The following is a 17,352-nucleotide window of genomic DNA, read 5'->3' as shown; positions in this document are numbered from 1 at the left end:
AGACAGACAGACAGATAGATAGATAGATAGATAGATAGATTTATTTGAAAATTTATTTCTCAATTTATTTGAGAAAGGCAAAATGGTACACCATATGATGTGATACTGACATCACAAATATGAGATAGAATATAATGCTTAAACATACAACAAAACATAAAGACATTTTACGAACTCAATGTAAACAGCATCTCTCCTCAACATTCTCTGTGCACACTCAAAGAGAAAATTACAGTGTCTATTTAACATCAAATCAAAAGGCTGCATCATCATCATCATCATCGTCATCGTCAGTGCCCAATCTGAGGAGTTTCTCTGATCTTTGACTCACTGCTGGAGGAATCTCTCAGAGGACCTTGCCTCAAACAGTTCTCTTTAAAGAGTCTTCATTCAGAGCTGCACTTCCTCAAAGGCCCATGCTTTCATGTCGCTCCTGCGCTGCTGCTCTCAGGTGCAGTGGACCAAAGGTGTGTCTCAAGTCTACAGAGAGCAGATCTGACTGAGGCAGCACTCATAGATCCCAGCTGGAACAGGACAGGGAGGGGGACGATTCCCACTTCCCGACTGTATGTCCTGGTTTAGGCTGCAGCCTGCCAACAAAGATAGAGGTTGCAGAATTGAACCAGAGATCAAGGCGAAGAGCTGACTGACATAAGCTGACACTTACCAGAGGAGTTCATACACGTAAAAGGAAATCCATTTTGGTCAAAATTATGCAGATCATCTCTTCCATTGCTGGAAATCTGCTCAACTCGATTAAAAGTGGCCTGAAAAACTAGACACAGACACGGAAAGTACAGAATTAGCTAAACGCATTTTATTGGTATTTGATACTTCATATTTATGTTTATATTCCCCCTATAAAAAAAGATCAAACATCTTTTTTAAAATTAAATCACCAATATTTAATTGAAGGATTTATGGAACATCCTACAACGTTCACATTTTGTTTACATTTTGTTTTCCTGCTTAGTCCCAGTTAACATGCACATGGATCTGATTAAATGATCTAATTTAGTGGTTTTCGAGCTGTTGTCGAACACTCATTTAACAGAGCCAGATTTAAATCATTACCACTTGTTATTATAAACTAACTGCATAGACAATGGGAAACAAGCAAATGCAACTATAAATCTTTAACAGCAACAATGAGTCTCTTCATGAAATGCTCTGTGTTCCCGTAAATGAAGGCCTTCCTGAAACAGACTGTAAAATCAGTTGAAGGAGGTATTTATCCCAGACCTGCTCTGCTGACTAACGCTGCTGCGTTTTGTAAAGTTAATGCATATTCCAGCATTAGTGCCAACAAGTTGTCAGTTTGCGGAAATATTGTAGCATATAAAGCAGCAGAGTGAAGAATGCCTTGCGCCATTTTTGTAACATTTATGAAGGTAATACAGAATAGCTTTCTTACCGTGGTGATTTATTGGTACTTCATGAAACATCTGGTTGAGTTTTTGATGTGGGTTTGGGAAGGAGCTGTGTTTGTCAGAAACAGACTGGACCTCATTGTTACCACTGACCAGGCTGATTCCACAAACCAGTGGAGAAAGTCTGAAATAACCCAGCAGTTGCTTTTAAATTCATGCATTCATGTCTATAATCATGCACACTAAACTTCTCTTGAAATGATTTATTTCATGCCCTTTAATGTTCTTAACATGAGCCATTATCTGGGAATTCTGGGGAGTGACAATTTATAAAGCTATGTATTTATTTATTTAGAGGAGATTCAAGGTTACATGAATGTAATCATATTTTTATATTTATGGATTAAATAGAGCATAACAGTATATAAAATATACAGTATATTTGCTTATTTTATTAATTATTTTAACAACCATTTATTTATTTAGAATTTAAGAATTTAAATTCCCTATTCTATTCTATTCTATTCTATTAATTCTACTGCATGTCAAATTGAGCCAAGATTCAAGAACTGCTTAAATGATTACATAAAAACCTCAGAAAAGATTGCCTCACACAACATAAAAACAAACAGTTCACATACAAACAGTACCTAAAAGTTGTGGTCATAACTAATGTATTACTCTAGAGATCAGTAAACGATGAAAGAATGTTACTATTGGTAACTCATTCCTCTCGAGAGCCCAGAATTGGCTGTAACTCACAGCTAGCCAGCAATGAACCATCATGATGCACTTTATGTGGAGCACAGTGTTCATTTAAATTATGTGGTCCCTTACAGAGAGGCCTGAGGGTGTTCGGCCCAAGCGTCTTTTGGAAGATCTTTAGTGTTATTCATCAGCAAGAGCTGCTTTTGTCAATATAACTCACATCTGCTTAAATGGAGCTACACCCCAATGAAAACTAACCAGTCATATTCAGAGAAAAATAGTCTGGGACAATTCTCCCACTAAATTTGATCACCCTCTCTAATGTAAATATTGTGCTATGGTGTAGATACCCTACTGTGTGAACGAGAGTATAAGTAAAATGAGTAAAACATTAAAAGAGTCTTTATTAAACATCTCAGAGAAAATGAAAGAAATTTAGGAAAACCATATTATGCATTATAAATTATATTAGCAACAAAAAAATTTTAAACTGGTGAAAAGAACACAAAATCCATCATGTGCCTGGTAGTGCTGTGTCCTATCACTGGACTTTACAGTATAAGTGAGGCAGATAAGTGGTCTGTGTGTGGGAGCCCTGCAGCGCTGCCATGTGTGTGGAGCAGAGAGCTGTGTCCCAATAGAGCGACTGTCAGCACAAAACTCAGAAAACAGCTCCACTCTTCACTTGTTATTATAAACTAACTGCATAGACAATGGGAAACAAGCAAATGCAACTATAAATCTTTAACAGCAACAATGAGTCTCTTCATGAAATGCTCTGTGTTCCCGTAAATGAAGGCCTTCCTGAAACAGACTGTAAAATCAGTTGAAGGAGGTATTTATCCCAGACCTGCTCTGCTGACTAACGCTGCTGCGTTTTGTAAAGTTAATGCATATTCCAGCATTAGTGCCAACAAGTTGTCAGTTTGCGGAAATATTGTAGCATATAAAGCAGCAGAGTGAAGAATGCCTTGCGCCATTTTTGTAACATTTATGAAGGTAATACAGAATAGCTTTCTTACCGTGGTGATTTATTGGTACTTCATGAAACATCTGGTTGAGTTTTTGATGTGGGTTTGGGAAGGAGCTGTGTTTGTCAGAAACAGACTGGACCTCATTGTTACCACTGACCAGGCTGATTCCACAAACCAGTGGAGAAAGTCTGAAATAACCCAGCAGTTGCTTTTAAATTCATGCATTCATGTCTATAATCATGCACACTAAACTTCTCTTGAAATGATTTATTTCATGCCCTTTAATGTTCTTAACATGAGCCATTATCTGGGAATTCTGGGGAGTGACAATTTATAAAGCTATGTATTTATTTATTTAGAGGAGATTCAAGGTTACATGAATGTAATCATATTTTTATATTTATGGATTAAATAGAGCATAACAGTATATAAAATATACAGTATATTTGCTTATTTTATTAATTATTTTAACAACCATTTATTTATTTAGAATTTAAGAATTTAAATTCCCTATTCTATTCTATTCTATTAATTCTACTGCATGTCAAATTGAGCCAAGATTCAAGAACTGCTTAAATGATTACATAAAAACCTCAGAAAAGATTGCCTCACACAACATAAAAACAAACAGTTCACATACAAACAGTACCTAAAAGTTGTGGTCATAACTAATGTATTACTCTAGAGATCAGTAAACGATGAAAGAATGTTACTATTGGTAACTCATTCCTCTCGAGAGCCCAGAATTGGCTGTAACTCACAGCTAGCCAGCAATGAACCATCATGATGCACTTTATGTGGAGCACAGTGTTCATTTAAATTATGTGGTCCCTTACAGAGAGGCCTGAGGGTGTTCGGCCCAAGCGTCTTTTGGAAGATCTTTAGTGTTATTCATCAGCAAGAGCTGCTTTTGTCAATATAACTCACATCTGCTTAAATGGAGCTACACCCCAATGAAAACTAACCAGTCATATTCAGAGAAAAATAGTCTGGGACAATTCTCCCACTAAATTTGATCACCCTCTCTAATGTAAATATTGTGCTATGGTGTAGATACCCTACTGTGTGAACGAGAGTATAAGTAAAATGAGTAAAACATTAAAAGAGTCTTTATTAAACATCTCAGAGAAAATGAAAGAAATTTAGGAAAACCATATTATGCATTATAAATTATATTAGCAACAAAAAATTTTTAAACTGGTGAAAAGAACACAAAATCCATCATGTGCCTGGTAGTGCTGTGTCCTATCACTGGACTTTACAGTATAAGTGAGGCAGATAAGTGGTCTGTGTGTGGGAGCCCTGCAGCGCTGCCATGTGTGTGGAGCAGAGAGCTGTGTCCCAATAGAGCGACTGTCAGCACAAAACTCAGAAAACAGCTCCACTCTTCATATTTTCACAGCGAGCCTCTCTATATGCACTAATCACAGCCAGCTGCCCGTACTCACCCTTAGGCTGGAATGAGAGGAATCTTTCATGCAGCATTTAAAAACCCCAATTTACCCATCACACCGATCCTCCTCTTGGTTGACAGTGTTATTTTCGGCCTGCACACTGTAGTGAAAGACCTGCTTAAAAATGTTTGGGTAAGGTATCCTGTCATGTTTGAGGAGGTCATTAAATAAGTGAATGAAATGACTCAACTTTACAAGGCAGGAACTTTCATCTTGGAAAAGATTTTATGGATCCAACAGTCCTCCTTTTAAACACACAGGTGGACAAAAATGTATTACTGCTACCAAACATTGCTCCAACTACCAAAGGAACTCCAAATGCACTTCAGTGTCTCATCAAGTTATCATTCCTCATTAAAAACAGCAGGTCCACAATAAGTGAATTAGGCAAAATAACTTGCCCATGATAATTTTTAGATTTAGATTTAATACTTGTCCTTGAGCATTTTTTAGATTTATGAGCATCAATATTTTAGGTTAAATATAAGATTTACTTGTCCGTGAGCATTTTTACATTCATAAACATCAAGATTTTAGGTTAAATATAAGGTTTTAATGTTGTTGAAAGAAGATTCTTATACACACCAAGGCTGTTTTTGTTGGATTAAAAATACAGTAATAACAGCAATATTGTGAAAAATCACTACTGTTTTCTATTTTAAATTGTAATTCATCGCTGAATTTTCAGCAGCCATTTCTTCTGCGTCAATAAACATTTCTTATTATCAATGTTGAAGACAGCTGCGCTGCTTAATATATTTGTAGAAACTGTGATACTTTTTTTCAGGATTCGTCAATTAATAAAAAGTTCAAAAGAACTGCATTTATTTGAAATGGAAATCTTTTGTAATGTAAACGTTTTACTCTCAATTTTATGAGTTCTTGCTAAATAAAACTTTCTGTAAAATAAATAATTAATATAAAAAAAAATCTTACTGAACCCAAACTTATAAGTGTATATTTTAGAAGCTTTGAAAGTTTTTCACCATTTTAATCACTTTTTCTGTCTTCAGTAGTTTATTTTAAATTGTGGTACGTTATGATATATGAATTTTTAAAAGTGCAAAAGGTCATTGTAGTCTTATTTAGTATGCTAAAACTGCATGCATATAAATTATAGAATCATGTGGAAAAAGCTGTTTAAAGGGGTCATATGATGCTTTTTTTAAAGATCATTATTTTGTGTATTTGGTGTGTTTTAGGGGGGCGTGGCAGAGTCTTAACTTTGATAAAGAATATCTCTGGTTTTGAGACTTTAGTCTTTGCAACTTCAGGGATCTTATCTATGCACAATCAGCTTGTAACACTCCAAAGAGAAAGGAAAACTTGAAATCGCATCATATGACCCCTTTAAAATAGTTTTAGATGGGGTAAAGCATGCCACACCACAAGGCTTGTCTTGTAAACTACTCGTACATTGTAGTGTAAGCATATATCAAACTGAATGATTCTTTTGGCAAGAAAATCAAATGGCTAATAACTCATACAAGACCAAATGATAGTGTCTTTTCTGATAACTGCTTTAAAAGAAAGTCCATCAGCATTCACGCACATTTACACAAAAATGAACCGCAAATCACTCAAAATCTCACATTTCATAACAGAGTTTTGAAATAACAATACTCAGTAAGTCTCCTAAATGCTTATTTTTTGTCAAACCAAACAGATTTTGCAATGGGATCAGATTCTGATGACAGGAGTTAGGAAAGATAATTTAGTTATAAAATGTATAATATCATTTAAAACCCATTTGGGAAAAAATTTGCTTTCTGTTTTTGGACCACAAACCCAAGCCTTCAGTGTTTCTGTCACACAGTCACTCGTAGGATAGCTGGCAACCGAGGGTGTGCGTGAAGTGTTAAGTAGGTTCTGCTGTTATGTTTTGTTTTTTGATTAAACACATTTCCTGTTTACAGCCACAGAGTTTGCTGTCACATCACCTCGAGAGTGATCGTTGCTTACACAAACCAAGTCAAGGCATGTGTTTCTTTTCCGGACACGTCTGGATAAGCAAACGTTCAGAAACAAACACGGCCTGTTTGTGGTCAGTGACAGCATAACAATACGCTTCTTTAACAACCGCAATAAAGAAAGATGAAATAATGAGAAGAATCATTACAGCCATTCCTAAGAACCGAGTTTAAGTGACCACAACAAAAAAATCTGTATGATCTCTGAATTGTCCATATGGCATAAGATTGTATAAACATCTTAATGCAAGACATCCAGATCAAATCAAATCCCTTCACAATCGGCACATATTTGCGTGACAGCGCAACAGTAACATTGAGAGAACAGGTCATGGGTTAACTGTGTGCTGTAAAAAGACCCATGCGAATGCATAATAATAATATTTTTCTACTGAAGAAACATGTGTCGCCACACTTCATTATGTCTTCGTTCTCATGGGCAGGAACGATTTGCTCCCATCGCATCGTGCTGTTTTAATGTTTCACATCATAAGCACATGTTGCTAACTGCTGTGGTTGATGCACATATATGAACTGCAGATGGAGTCCTCCAGTCAGTGACAAAATAGCCAATTAGACTCAAGTAAAATTGCTCCCATATGTATCAGAGAAGCAAACTGGATGTTTCCATGCTGTATGTTTGCTAAAAATGATAATATGCTACGTTCTATATCTAATCTACGTTCTAACTAGTCAATATGAGAAGAAATAACATTTTGTCACTACCATCACAATACAAAATAGTGCACTCAAATACATGGGCATCACTTTTCTCACAAAAGCAGTGGGAATTTACTGTACAGTATATATATATGAATCCTTGCTTCATGTTTCACACTGTACATTGGGTTAATGTTCTTATTTGGATATTTGCGTTGTCAGTGTCATTGATTGGAAGAAAGCAGCACGCAACTTGTTACATAACAGCTCTGGTACTGCACATCCTCATTATATGTCACCAACTGCTAACAAGTTTTTCCTGAATAGACCTTTCGGACTATAAAAGTAAGATTGAAACAGTCTCTTCTTCACTCCAGTTGACACAGTTTCCATCACCAGTTGACGTTTTTTCCCTCAAACGCTGAAATGACTGTTAATTCAACACGCTTTGTTTCTGTGACTGTCCAAAGCATGTAAATATGAGGCCTGGGATTGGATGTCTGTTGCTAAGCATCTAGCAGCTCTAACACGACATAATTTCACACTGTATAAGTTAGGCATCGCAATGCAGGGTTAACACCACAAAAAGTGGTGCTTATCTAAATGATGTGTCTTTGGGGTTAAAAGCTGGGTTTGGAATGACAATAACCCAGGGGTTAAGCGCAGTGTGAAAAGCCCTATACAGTATTATGATGTTCCTGGTCATATATTGTGATGCTTATACAGACAGATTGCTGATCCTCACCTCGGCTGATTGTTGTGCAGAGGGTTGTGAAGGCTGATGCTGCTGTGCTCCATGTTGCAGTGTCTGCTGGGCTGCTCCAGAGATAATACTCTGCAACAGGATTCATCCTCCTCTGGGTATGCTGTAAACCCACAGGAACGACAAAAAAAATGACCAAGATCTCTATATAGTTACAACACATTTACTTCTCAATTACCACAATTAAATGGAAAGCAATAGAGAATTTAATTAATTCTCTTGCAATCAAGTCTAAGATTTCAATATGAACTCAAACAACATTGATGACAATAAACAAAAAATGTTGGTAATACTTTAAAATAAAGTTCCAGTTGTTGTTGCCATTATTAGTTAACAACTATCAATGAAAAATGAAATAAAAATGACAATGAAACATTCAGAATGAGACGTTCTGAGGCATTTATTAATCTGAAGCATTTATAATTAAAAGTTAATGTTAATTTCAACATTTACTAATACACATTATTAAAATCAAATGTATCAGCTAATATCATTTTGACCTGAGCAAACATGATCAATGAACAGTTGTACTTTTACAACTAACACTAACAAGGATGAATGAATATTGCAACAAATGTATTACTCCTTGTTAGTTAATGCTAGTTAATGCATGAACTAATGGTAACTAATTGGAGCTTCTTGTAAAGTGTTACCAAAATGTTTCTTGAGCATCAAGAAACTGAAACGGAAAATTCAGCTTTGCCATCACAAGAATAAATTACATTTTAAAATATGTTACAACAGAAAACAATTTTAAATTGGAATAATACTTCTGTTTTTATTGTATTTTTGATCAAATAAATGAAGCCTTGGTAAGAATGAGAGATGTCTTTCCAAAACATTAAACAATTTTACAGACCTCAAACGTTTGAATGGTAGTGTACATCTAAGATCAAGTTATCTAAGCTATGCTATATTAATTTTATAATTCGATTTTGTCTCATTTGTTGCAATCAACATTTTGCGGTTGGAAAGAGACACATGAGAGCATATCCAGCCATATAATATTAAATGTGTGCTGTAAAACCCATATCACATGCTGTGTTGTGATACTGTGTAAAGTCTTGCTGATTCATTGGCAAAAATGTTAAAGAAACTTATAATCACTGGGTTCATTGAGAGAATTACAACTTGTTAATGTTAAATTTGAGGAACCGAACAGAAAGTGAATGTCATAACATTGCTGATTAATTTCTCTTAATTATGTAATTTCTCTTAATGCTGTTTAATTCCTCATCGATCAAGGTCAGAATGAATAATGTTGTCAGTTTGGCTTCTGATGTTAAACATCTCTCACCGTTATTCTTCACTCGAAACACATAGTTGTTTCTTTCTTATTCGGCAGAATCAGACGACTGAAATATCTTTGGCTTCTGTCTGCCTGCCACATATTTTAGAAAAGTCGCGAGCAGTCTAAGGCAATTAGTGTGGACTGCCCTCATGGATTTTCAATTCAGCTGTTGACTAAAGGAGCCCTGCGCTGTCTGACAGCTTCTTGACTCCGTCTCAAGCATCTGAAGGGAAAAGCGGCTGGAATGGAAAAGATTCTGGAGTGTGAGAGGCATGCGTGGGGTGGCCGCTTGCCCACGGTGGGTACCCAGTGACTGCGCAAACACTGCTCTTTTGAGCTCGTCGGAACAGCTGATGTCAGAAATAGTACGTAGTGTAAATGATGGGTAAAGGAAAATGAGGAAGGGAGTGGACGGGACTCACTGGTCTGAGCACATTCTCCCCTGGACACATCTGTAATGCTAAATGGCATGCACATATAAACCATTTTTTCTGTGCACTGGTTAAAAATGGATAGTGGCTAGAATTATACAGCCTGCTTGTGTACAGGGTTATACAATGTCATCTTTCACTCGCATTGGGTTCTTTTACACTACCATTCAAAAGTTTGGGATCGGTATGATTTATTATTTATTTATTTTTTAGGAGAATTGCACTTGCACCCAACATTTGCCATCACAGCAATAAATCACATTTTAAAAACAGAACAGTTATTTTAAAGTGTAATAATGTTTCACAATATTACAGTTCTACTGTATTTTTGACCAAATAAATGCAGACTTGGTGAGAAGAAGAGACTTTCAAGAACATTAAATAAAATCATAAAACTTTTCAACCGTAGTGTTTATAATAATGTACATCTTGAGCTAATCATGAATGATGTTATGCTTAGTTTTATATGGAAAGAGAAAAATTACAAAAACATTTGAATTTTGCATTTTTAAAAAAATAAATAAATAATTGTGGTGTATTCAATCTATGAAATTCAATGAAAAGAAATGTGAAGCCTTGTTCTCAGTGTGGGCGCATTTATTGCATTTTGCTTTTGTAGAGAAGTACCGCAAAGATATACTGCTTGACTGAGAGCGTCAAAATCTTGAGGCTGAAACAACTTTCTGTTGTTGATTCATTTGAGCATTCAGTGGAGCTAGTGAGCATGTTTGCTATTTGCATGTCACATCTGGCCTCTTGTGGAATAGCACTGCACTGCTTATTAACTGTATTACGGGAACACATGTGTTCTTGCTTAGAATGCCAAAGCCATGGGAATACACAAAGATCTCCTTCATTCTCCTTTGTTTTTTTTTTGGTGGGGGGGGGGGGGGGGGTGGGGATGTTCTGGATGTTTTTAGAGGTGAAATATATATTCGGATTATAATATTATGCTTCAAGTTTTCTGAATTGCAAATTCACAATTCTTAAATTCAAACTGTACAAAAATTAGACCTGAGTTTAAGGTTTTGTGTTCCACAGCAATGCTTGACCTGAGCATTTTGGCCAAATAATTATATTACAAAAAAATATATATAATAATAAAAAAAACTCAAAATCAGCAAAAATATAGTTGTTTTCCATGCAGAAAACACCAGCCAAGACCAGCATGACTTTCCAACCAGATGGTTGAGTCTTTCTGAGGAAGCTGGTTAGTTAAGATTCCCAAGACCAGCATCAATAATAACACAGCATGCTGGTCATTTTTATCTGGAGTACTTTACTTCCTTCAGTTTTACAGCACAAGCAGGCAAAACATCTCGCAGATCATAGTCAAAAGCCCAATATAGGATAGACCATAAGCTATTGGGTATACACCTACCAGTAAAGCCTTCCTGATGAATCTTAGTGAGGGAGGCAGGACACCTATGGTCTGGACTCTGTACTGAATGAACAGAGCCATGGAGATGCTGCAAGCCAAGGCACACATCCACAACTTCCTGCTCCACCTTATTGTGTAGCTGGACCTGTCAAGATACAGAAAACATAAGCATAAAATGTACAGCACTGATTTCCTACTCTGATAAAGCAGACACCATATCGTACTTTACTCTGTAAAGGCAAGACACAATAACTAGATGTCAAAATCGGGTAATTTAGACTATGATCTGTGACAGATGGATTTGGCACAACTAAAGTCAAATAAAGAAAACAGTGTGAAAACTGATTTAAAAAATAATCTATGAAATTCAATGAAAAGAAATGTGAAGCCTTGTTCTGATTTAAAAAAAAAGTAATCTAAAAAGTAGTCTGAATACATTACCTACAATGAGTAACCTAGATTACGTTACTACAATTTTTATCATGTAATCTGTAATCAGTAACGGATTACAATTTGTAAGTAATCTACCCAGCATTGCATTAAGCGCGGTGTGAAAAGCCCTATACGGTATTATGATGTTCCTGGTCATATATTGTGATGCTTACACTGACAGACTGCTGATCCTCACCTTGGCTGATTGAGCTTGTTGTTGTGCAGATGGTTGTGGAGGCTGATGCTGCTGTGCTCCATGCTGCAGTGTCTGCTGGGATGCTCCAGAGATAAGGCTCTGCTACAGGATTCATCTTCCTCAGGGTATACTGTAAACCCGCAGGAAAAAAAGAATTACATCACAGTTACTTCTCCTAGACAGCAATGCATTAAATGGAAGCAAAACGATACTTTGATTAAGTCTCTTGCAATCAAGTATAAGATTTCAATATAAACGGAAACAACATTGATGGCAATAGGAAATGTTGGGAACACTTTACACTAAGATTCTATTTGTTAACATTAGTTGGATGCATTAGTTAACATGGCAAAAATAATTTGGAAACATTTATTAATCTTACTTAATGTTATTTTCAACATTTACTAATATACATTATTAAAACCAAATGTATCAGTTAACATTATTTCTTGGACCTAAGCAAACATGAACAATGAACAATTGTATTTACATAACTAACACTAACAAGGATGAATGAATATTGCAACCAATATTACTTATTGTTAATTAATGTTAGTTAATGCATGAACTAATGGTACCTAATGTGATTTTCTTGTAAAGTGTTACCAGAAGTACCAGACTGGAGTAATGGCTGCTGAAAAATTAGCTTTACCATCACAAGAATAAATTACATTTTAAAATATATTAAAATAGAAAAGAACAAATTAAATGGGAATAATATTTCACAATATTACTGTTTTTTTTAATCAGATAAATCTTCCAGATAAAGCCTCACTAAAAGACTTCTTTCCAAAACATTAAAAATAAATGTACAGACCTCAAACATTTGAATGGTACTGTACATCTAAGATCAAGTTATCTGAGCCATGCTATACATATCAATTTTATATTTCTATATTGTTTAATTTGTTGTAAGGGATTTTAGGAGATGATGAAACATAACAAAAACTTCAATATGTTTCCAAAAAAGAACAACAACATTTTGCTGAAAGAAAAAAAAAAAAAAAGAGACATGAAAGCATATCCAGTCATATAATATTTATTGTGTATTGAAACACATATCACATGATGTTTTGTAAAACTGTGTAAAGTCTGGCTCATTCTTATAAACTGGGCTCACGGAGAGAATTACAACCGGTTAATGAGCTTTTAAATTTTAAAACCGAACAAGAAGTGAATGTCATACCATTTCTGTTTAATTTCTCTTATTCTTCCTGATTGATCAAGGTCAAAATGAATAATGCTTTCAGTTTGGCTTGCTGATGTTAAACATCTCTCATAGTTATTCTTCACTTGAAACACATAGTTGTTTCTTTCTTTTTCGTCAGAATCAGACGACTGAAATATCTGTGGCTTCTGTCTGCCTTCCACATCTCTTCGAAAAATCGCGAGCAGTCCAAGACAATTAGTGCGGACTGCCCTCATGGATTTTCACTTCAGGTGTTGACTAAAGGAGCCCTGCGCTGTCTGACAGCTTCTTGACTCCGTCTCAAGCATCTGAAGGAAAAGCGGCTGGAATGGAAAAGATTCTGGAGTGTTAGAGACATGCGTGGGGTGGCTGCTTGCCCACGGTGGGTGCCCAGTGACTGCACAAACACTGCTCTTTTGAGCTCGTCGGAACAGCTGATGTCAGAAATAGTGCGTAGTGTAAATGATGGGTATAGGGCAATGAGGAAGGGAGTGGACGGGGCTCACTGGTCTGAGCACATTCTCCCCTGGACACATCTGTAATGCTAAATGGCATGCACATATAAACAATTTTTTTTTCTGTGCACTGGTTAAAAATGGATAGTGGCTGGAATCACACAGACTGCTTGTGTGCAGGGTTGTACAATGTCATCTTTCACTAGCATTGGGTTCCTTTACACTACCGTTTAAAACTTTGGGGTCAGTATGATTTTTTTTGGGAAGAAATTAATACTTGTATTCAGCAAAAACGCATTAAAGCGATCAAAATCCAGTAAAGACATTTATAATGTTACAGAAGATTTCTTTTTCAAATAAATTATATTCAACGAAGAATTTTAAATCCTTTTTCAAATTGTAATATTTCATAATTTCATTTTTTACAGCATTTTGATCAAATAAATGCAGCCTGGGTGAGCATAAAAGATTTCTTTCAAAAACATTACAAAATATTACTGACTCTATACTTATGAAGGGTAGTGTATCTCATTACATACTTTATATTACATACTCATACATACTTTCAGGTGTTTTTTAATCCATAATTAATTTACATTTTAATGCTAATTTACGGTTATTTCTTAACAGAGAATCCCACCTGTAAACTTTTGCATTGTACTGCATATTATACACTATCTTTAGCTTAACTATCATGACTAAAATTATGTTTAGTTTTATGCTGAGCTAGAAATACAATACAAATAGATTTGATTTTTGTGTTTTGATCAAATGTATATTTTATTTATGTATTTTTTGTGGAGGATTTAAATTTTAATTACACTTTTTGTTCTGATTCATTTTAGAGGTAAAATTATCTGTAAATATTCAAATTATAAAATTACAATTATACCAAACAAAATTGTAAAATGTTGAAAATTCAAAAACTCATAAATACAAATTGTACAAAAACTAGACCAAAGTTTAAAGTTGTGTTTCACAGCAATGCTCAAACTTAGAATTTTGGCCCAAAAATTGTGTCAGAGAATTGTAGTACAACAAACACAATAAAAAAAACAATAAAATAATCCATAAAAATAAATTGTATTAATGCCACATGTCTAAAATTCAAAAGGTGCAAATTCTTTTTCAAAGTCTTTTTTTGTCCTTTTTCCAGAAACATATTAAGACAACAAACAAAACATAGGTCCTTCTGCAAAATATATGTATTTTACAAGCTGAAAAGACCAGCATGAATGTCCAACCAGATGCTGGAGTCTTTCTGAGAAAAGCTGTCAAGAGGATGCCAGGACCATCATCAAAAACACAACATGCTGGTCATTTCTATCTTGCACGCTTTGCTTCCTTCAGTTTTACAGCAGGCAAAATGTCTTGCAGGCCTTCCAAAGTCAAAAGCCCAACTCAGGATAGACCATAAGCTATACACCTACCAGTAAAACCCTCCTGATGAATCTCACTGAGTGAGGCAGGACGCCTATGGTCTGGACTCTGTATTGAAGGAGCGGAGCCATGGAGATGCTGCAAGTCAAGGCACACATCCACAACTTCCTGCTCCACCTTATTGTGTAGCTGGACCTGTCAAGATACAGAAAACATAAGCATAAAATGTACAGCACTGATTTCCTACTCTGATAAAGCAGACACCATATCGTACTTTACTCTGTAAAGGCAAGACACAATAACAAGATGTCAAAATCGGGTAATTTAGACTATGATCTGTGACAGATGGATTTGGCACAACTAAAGTCAAATAAAGAAAACAGTGTGAAAACTGATTTAAAAAATAATCTATGAAATTCAATGAAAAGAAATGTGAAGCCTTGTTCTCAGTGTGGGCGCATTTATTGCATTTTGCTTTTGTAGAGAAGTACCGCAAAGATATACTGCTTGACTGAGAGTGTCAAAATCTTGAGGCTGAAACAACTTTCTGTTGTTGATTCATTTGAGCATTCAGTGGAGCTGCTGAGCATGTTTGCTATTTGCATGTCACATCTGGCCTCTTGAGGAATAGCACTGCACTGCTTATTAACTGTATTACGGGAACACATGTGTTCTTGCTTAGAATGCCAAAGCCATGGGAATACACAAAGATCTCCTTCATTCTCCTTTGTTTGGAGAGCAGGAACAGCCCATAAAACAATAAACCTTTTCATCAAAGACCATATGGGATGAAGATTACTGATGAAGTTAATGCATTAAATGATGTGACTTCATTTATCAGTTCATTAAGATCAGCTAATTAGTTGCACATTGTGTGTGCATGCATTTTTTTAGGTTATCGAATGAGGCTGAGGTTGTTGAAAGAGTCTCTTGATACAAAACTAACAAACACTTGAAATTGTTACCTTGTCCTGTGCCTGCAGGGCTTTACTGGAGTGGACCTTGATGTGTTTGCGCAATGAGCTGGGGTCGGTGTAACGTTTGGTGCACCCTGGCAGCTGACATGCATACGGTTTCTACCAAAAGTGCCACATAAAATAATAAAGCAAGAGGCACAGTAGAAGAGACAAGGGTAAATTAGTCATTCAAATGTGTAATTCAATTATTTGTGAACAATGAACTGATGAAGAATGAATATATCAAATATACAAGAAATATTCGAAAATAATAATCATTACACATTCACTAAGTTTTCCCTGAACAAAATTCTAATTTGCTGAATATTATTAGTTAGTAAGGTAGTTGTTAGTTTAGGTATGGGGTTAAAGGATCTAAAATATGGTCAAATAAGGGATACATTTGTGCCTAATAAGTACTAATAAACAGCCAATATACTAGTAATATGCATGCTAATAAACAACTAGCTAATAGTGAGAATTGATCCTTAAAATAAAGTGTTACCGAGACTTCTTTCAAAAACATTACAAAATTATTTTTATTACAATAACAGTTGTAGCACTTGTTGTTTTTGACTTTATGTGGCAAATTTAGTATAAAAATATATAAGAAATACTTTACTTTCTAAACTCAAAGTACAGGACAGTTCAAGACTTTTCTCAAAAAAAAAAAAAAAAAAAAAGTTTTCAGATGCTTCACATGGCAACATAAAACAAACCCTCCACAGGATATTACACAGGTGCAGCGCGATACACACACAACAAGATTCAGTAAATATTATGAAATCGCCACATCTGTCCACTTCAAATATTAACCGCACATGTCACCCTGAGCTACACAAATTCTGAAAACAGCACTGACTAATCAATAATGTAATGTTTCTAGAAATGCACTTCTTACATCATACATTTCAGCTGTGCATTCAGAGAGTGTGATAGAGGGTGCGAAGGAAAAGTGAATGCTTTGCTGGATTTCCCAAAGTCTGCATTAATAACACAGTGACACAATTATAACAGCCCTGAACAATCACTTCCACAGATGTGCTCCACTCATCTACATGAAGAATCATGACATTTGCACGGTCAGCATGTCTACAAGACGGCTGCCATCAGAAGCTTACTGACAGCAGTGAACGAAACCACCCTGCTTTGAATAAATCAGCTCTGTTGACTTAAGTGTACTGAGGAAACAGATATCACTTGCAGGCTGGTTGTTACACAGCTTTACAGGCTGGCATGAGAGCCGCGGTGGGAGAACTGTGGAGAGAGGATGTGCAGCCAGAGCTGGTATAGTCGCTGAAGTGGCTCTCTTTTTTTCTTAAGTCATTAAAGTGAAAGGAGATCTCACCAGTATTCCAGACTATAATTCCTTACTCTGAATTTAGTGTAAATAAAACCCTGTTATTACTACTACTATGTCTGGAAAAAGTGACAAGTAAGCTTCCCTCGCTTGTTTGTTTTCATTAGTGGTGTACACCTTTCACATATTAGGTATAAGTGCAAATTCATGATGAAACACAACTATATATACAGTGGGCTCCAAGAATCACTAGTAAAAATTATAATTAGTTAAAGGGGTGGTTCACTGTTTTTTTTCTAGGCTTGATTGTGTTTACGGGGTGCAGTCTAACATGTGTTAATGCTTCGTTTTTTTTAAAAACGCATTATTTTTCACATAATTTACCTTTATTCCACACCGCTCTGTCCCTTCTCTGAGAAACGCGCTGATCATTTCCTTATTT

General features: G+C 35.7%; 1 protein-coding gene across 1 annotated transcript in view; it reads right to left on the bottom strand.

The window, feature by feature from the left end:
- Nucleotides 1-100: 100 nt before the first annotated feature.
- LOC107714866 (zinc finger protein GLIS1-like) overlaps nucleotides 101-17,352 on the bottom strand; it is a 28,459-nt gene continuing 11,207 nt past the window's right edge. Inside the window, exons 4-9 of the mRNA XM_016520859.1 lie at nucleotides 15,620-15,730; nucleotides 14,705-14,849; nucleotides 11,631-11,760; nucleotides 3,101-3,240; nucleotides 668-775; nucleotides 101-590 (exon numbers count right to left, since the gene is read on the bottom strand). Coding sequence (XP_016376345.1) covers nucleotides 481-590; nucleotides 668-775; nucleotides 3,101-3,240; nucleotides 11,631-11,760; nucleotides 14,705-14,849; nucleotides 15,620-15,730 — 744 coding nt within the window. The 3' untranslated portion in view covers nucleotides 101-480. The remainder of the gene's footprint in view (nucleotides 591-667; nucleotides 776-3,100; nucleotides 3,241-11,630; nucleotides 11,761-14,704; nucleotides 14,850-15,619; nucleotides 15,731-17,352) is intronic.

Source organism: Sinocyclocheilus rhinocerous, unplaced genomic scaffold (genome assembly GCF_001515625.1).
Source record: "Sinocyclocheilus rhinocerous isolate Xijiao unplaced genomic scaffold, SAMN03320098_v1.1 scaffold1350, whole genome shotgun sequence".
In the NCBI taxonomy this organism is placed as follows: domain Eukaryota; kingdom Metazoa; phylum Chordata; class Actinopteri; order Cypriniformes; family Cyprinidae; genus Sinocyclocheilus; species Sinocyclocheilus rhinocerous.
Note: the sequence above shows the minus strand (reverse complement) of the source record. Positions and strands in the feature narration are given on the sequence as shown.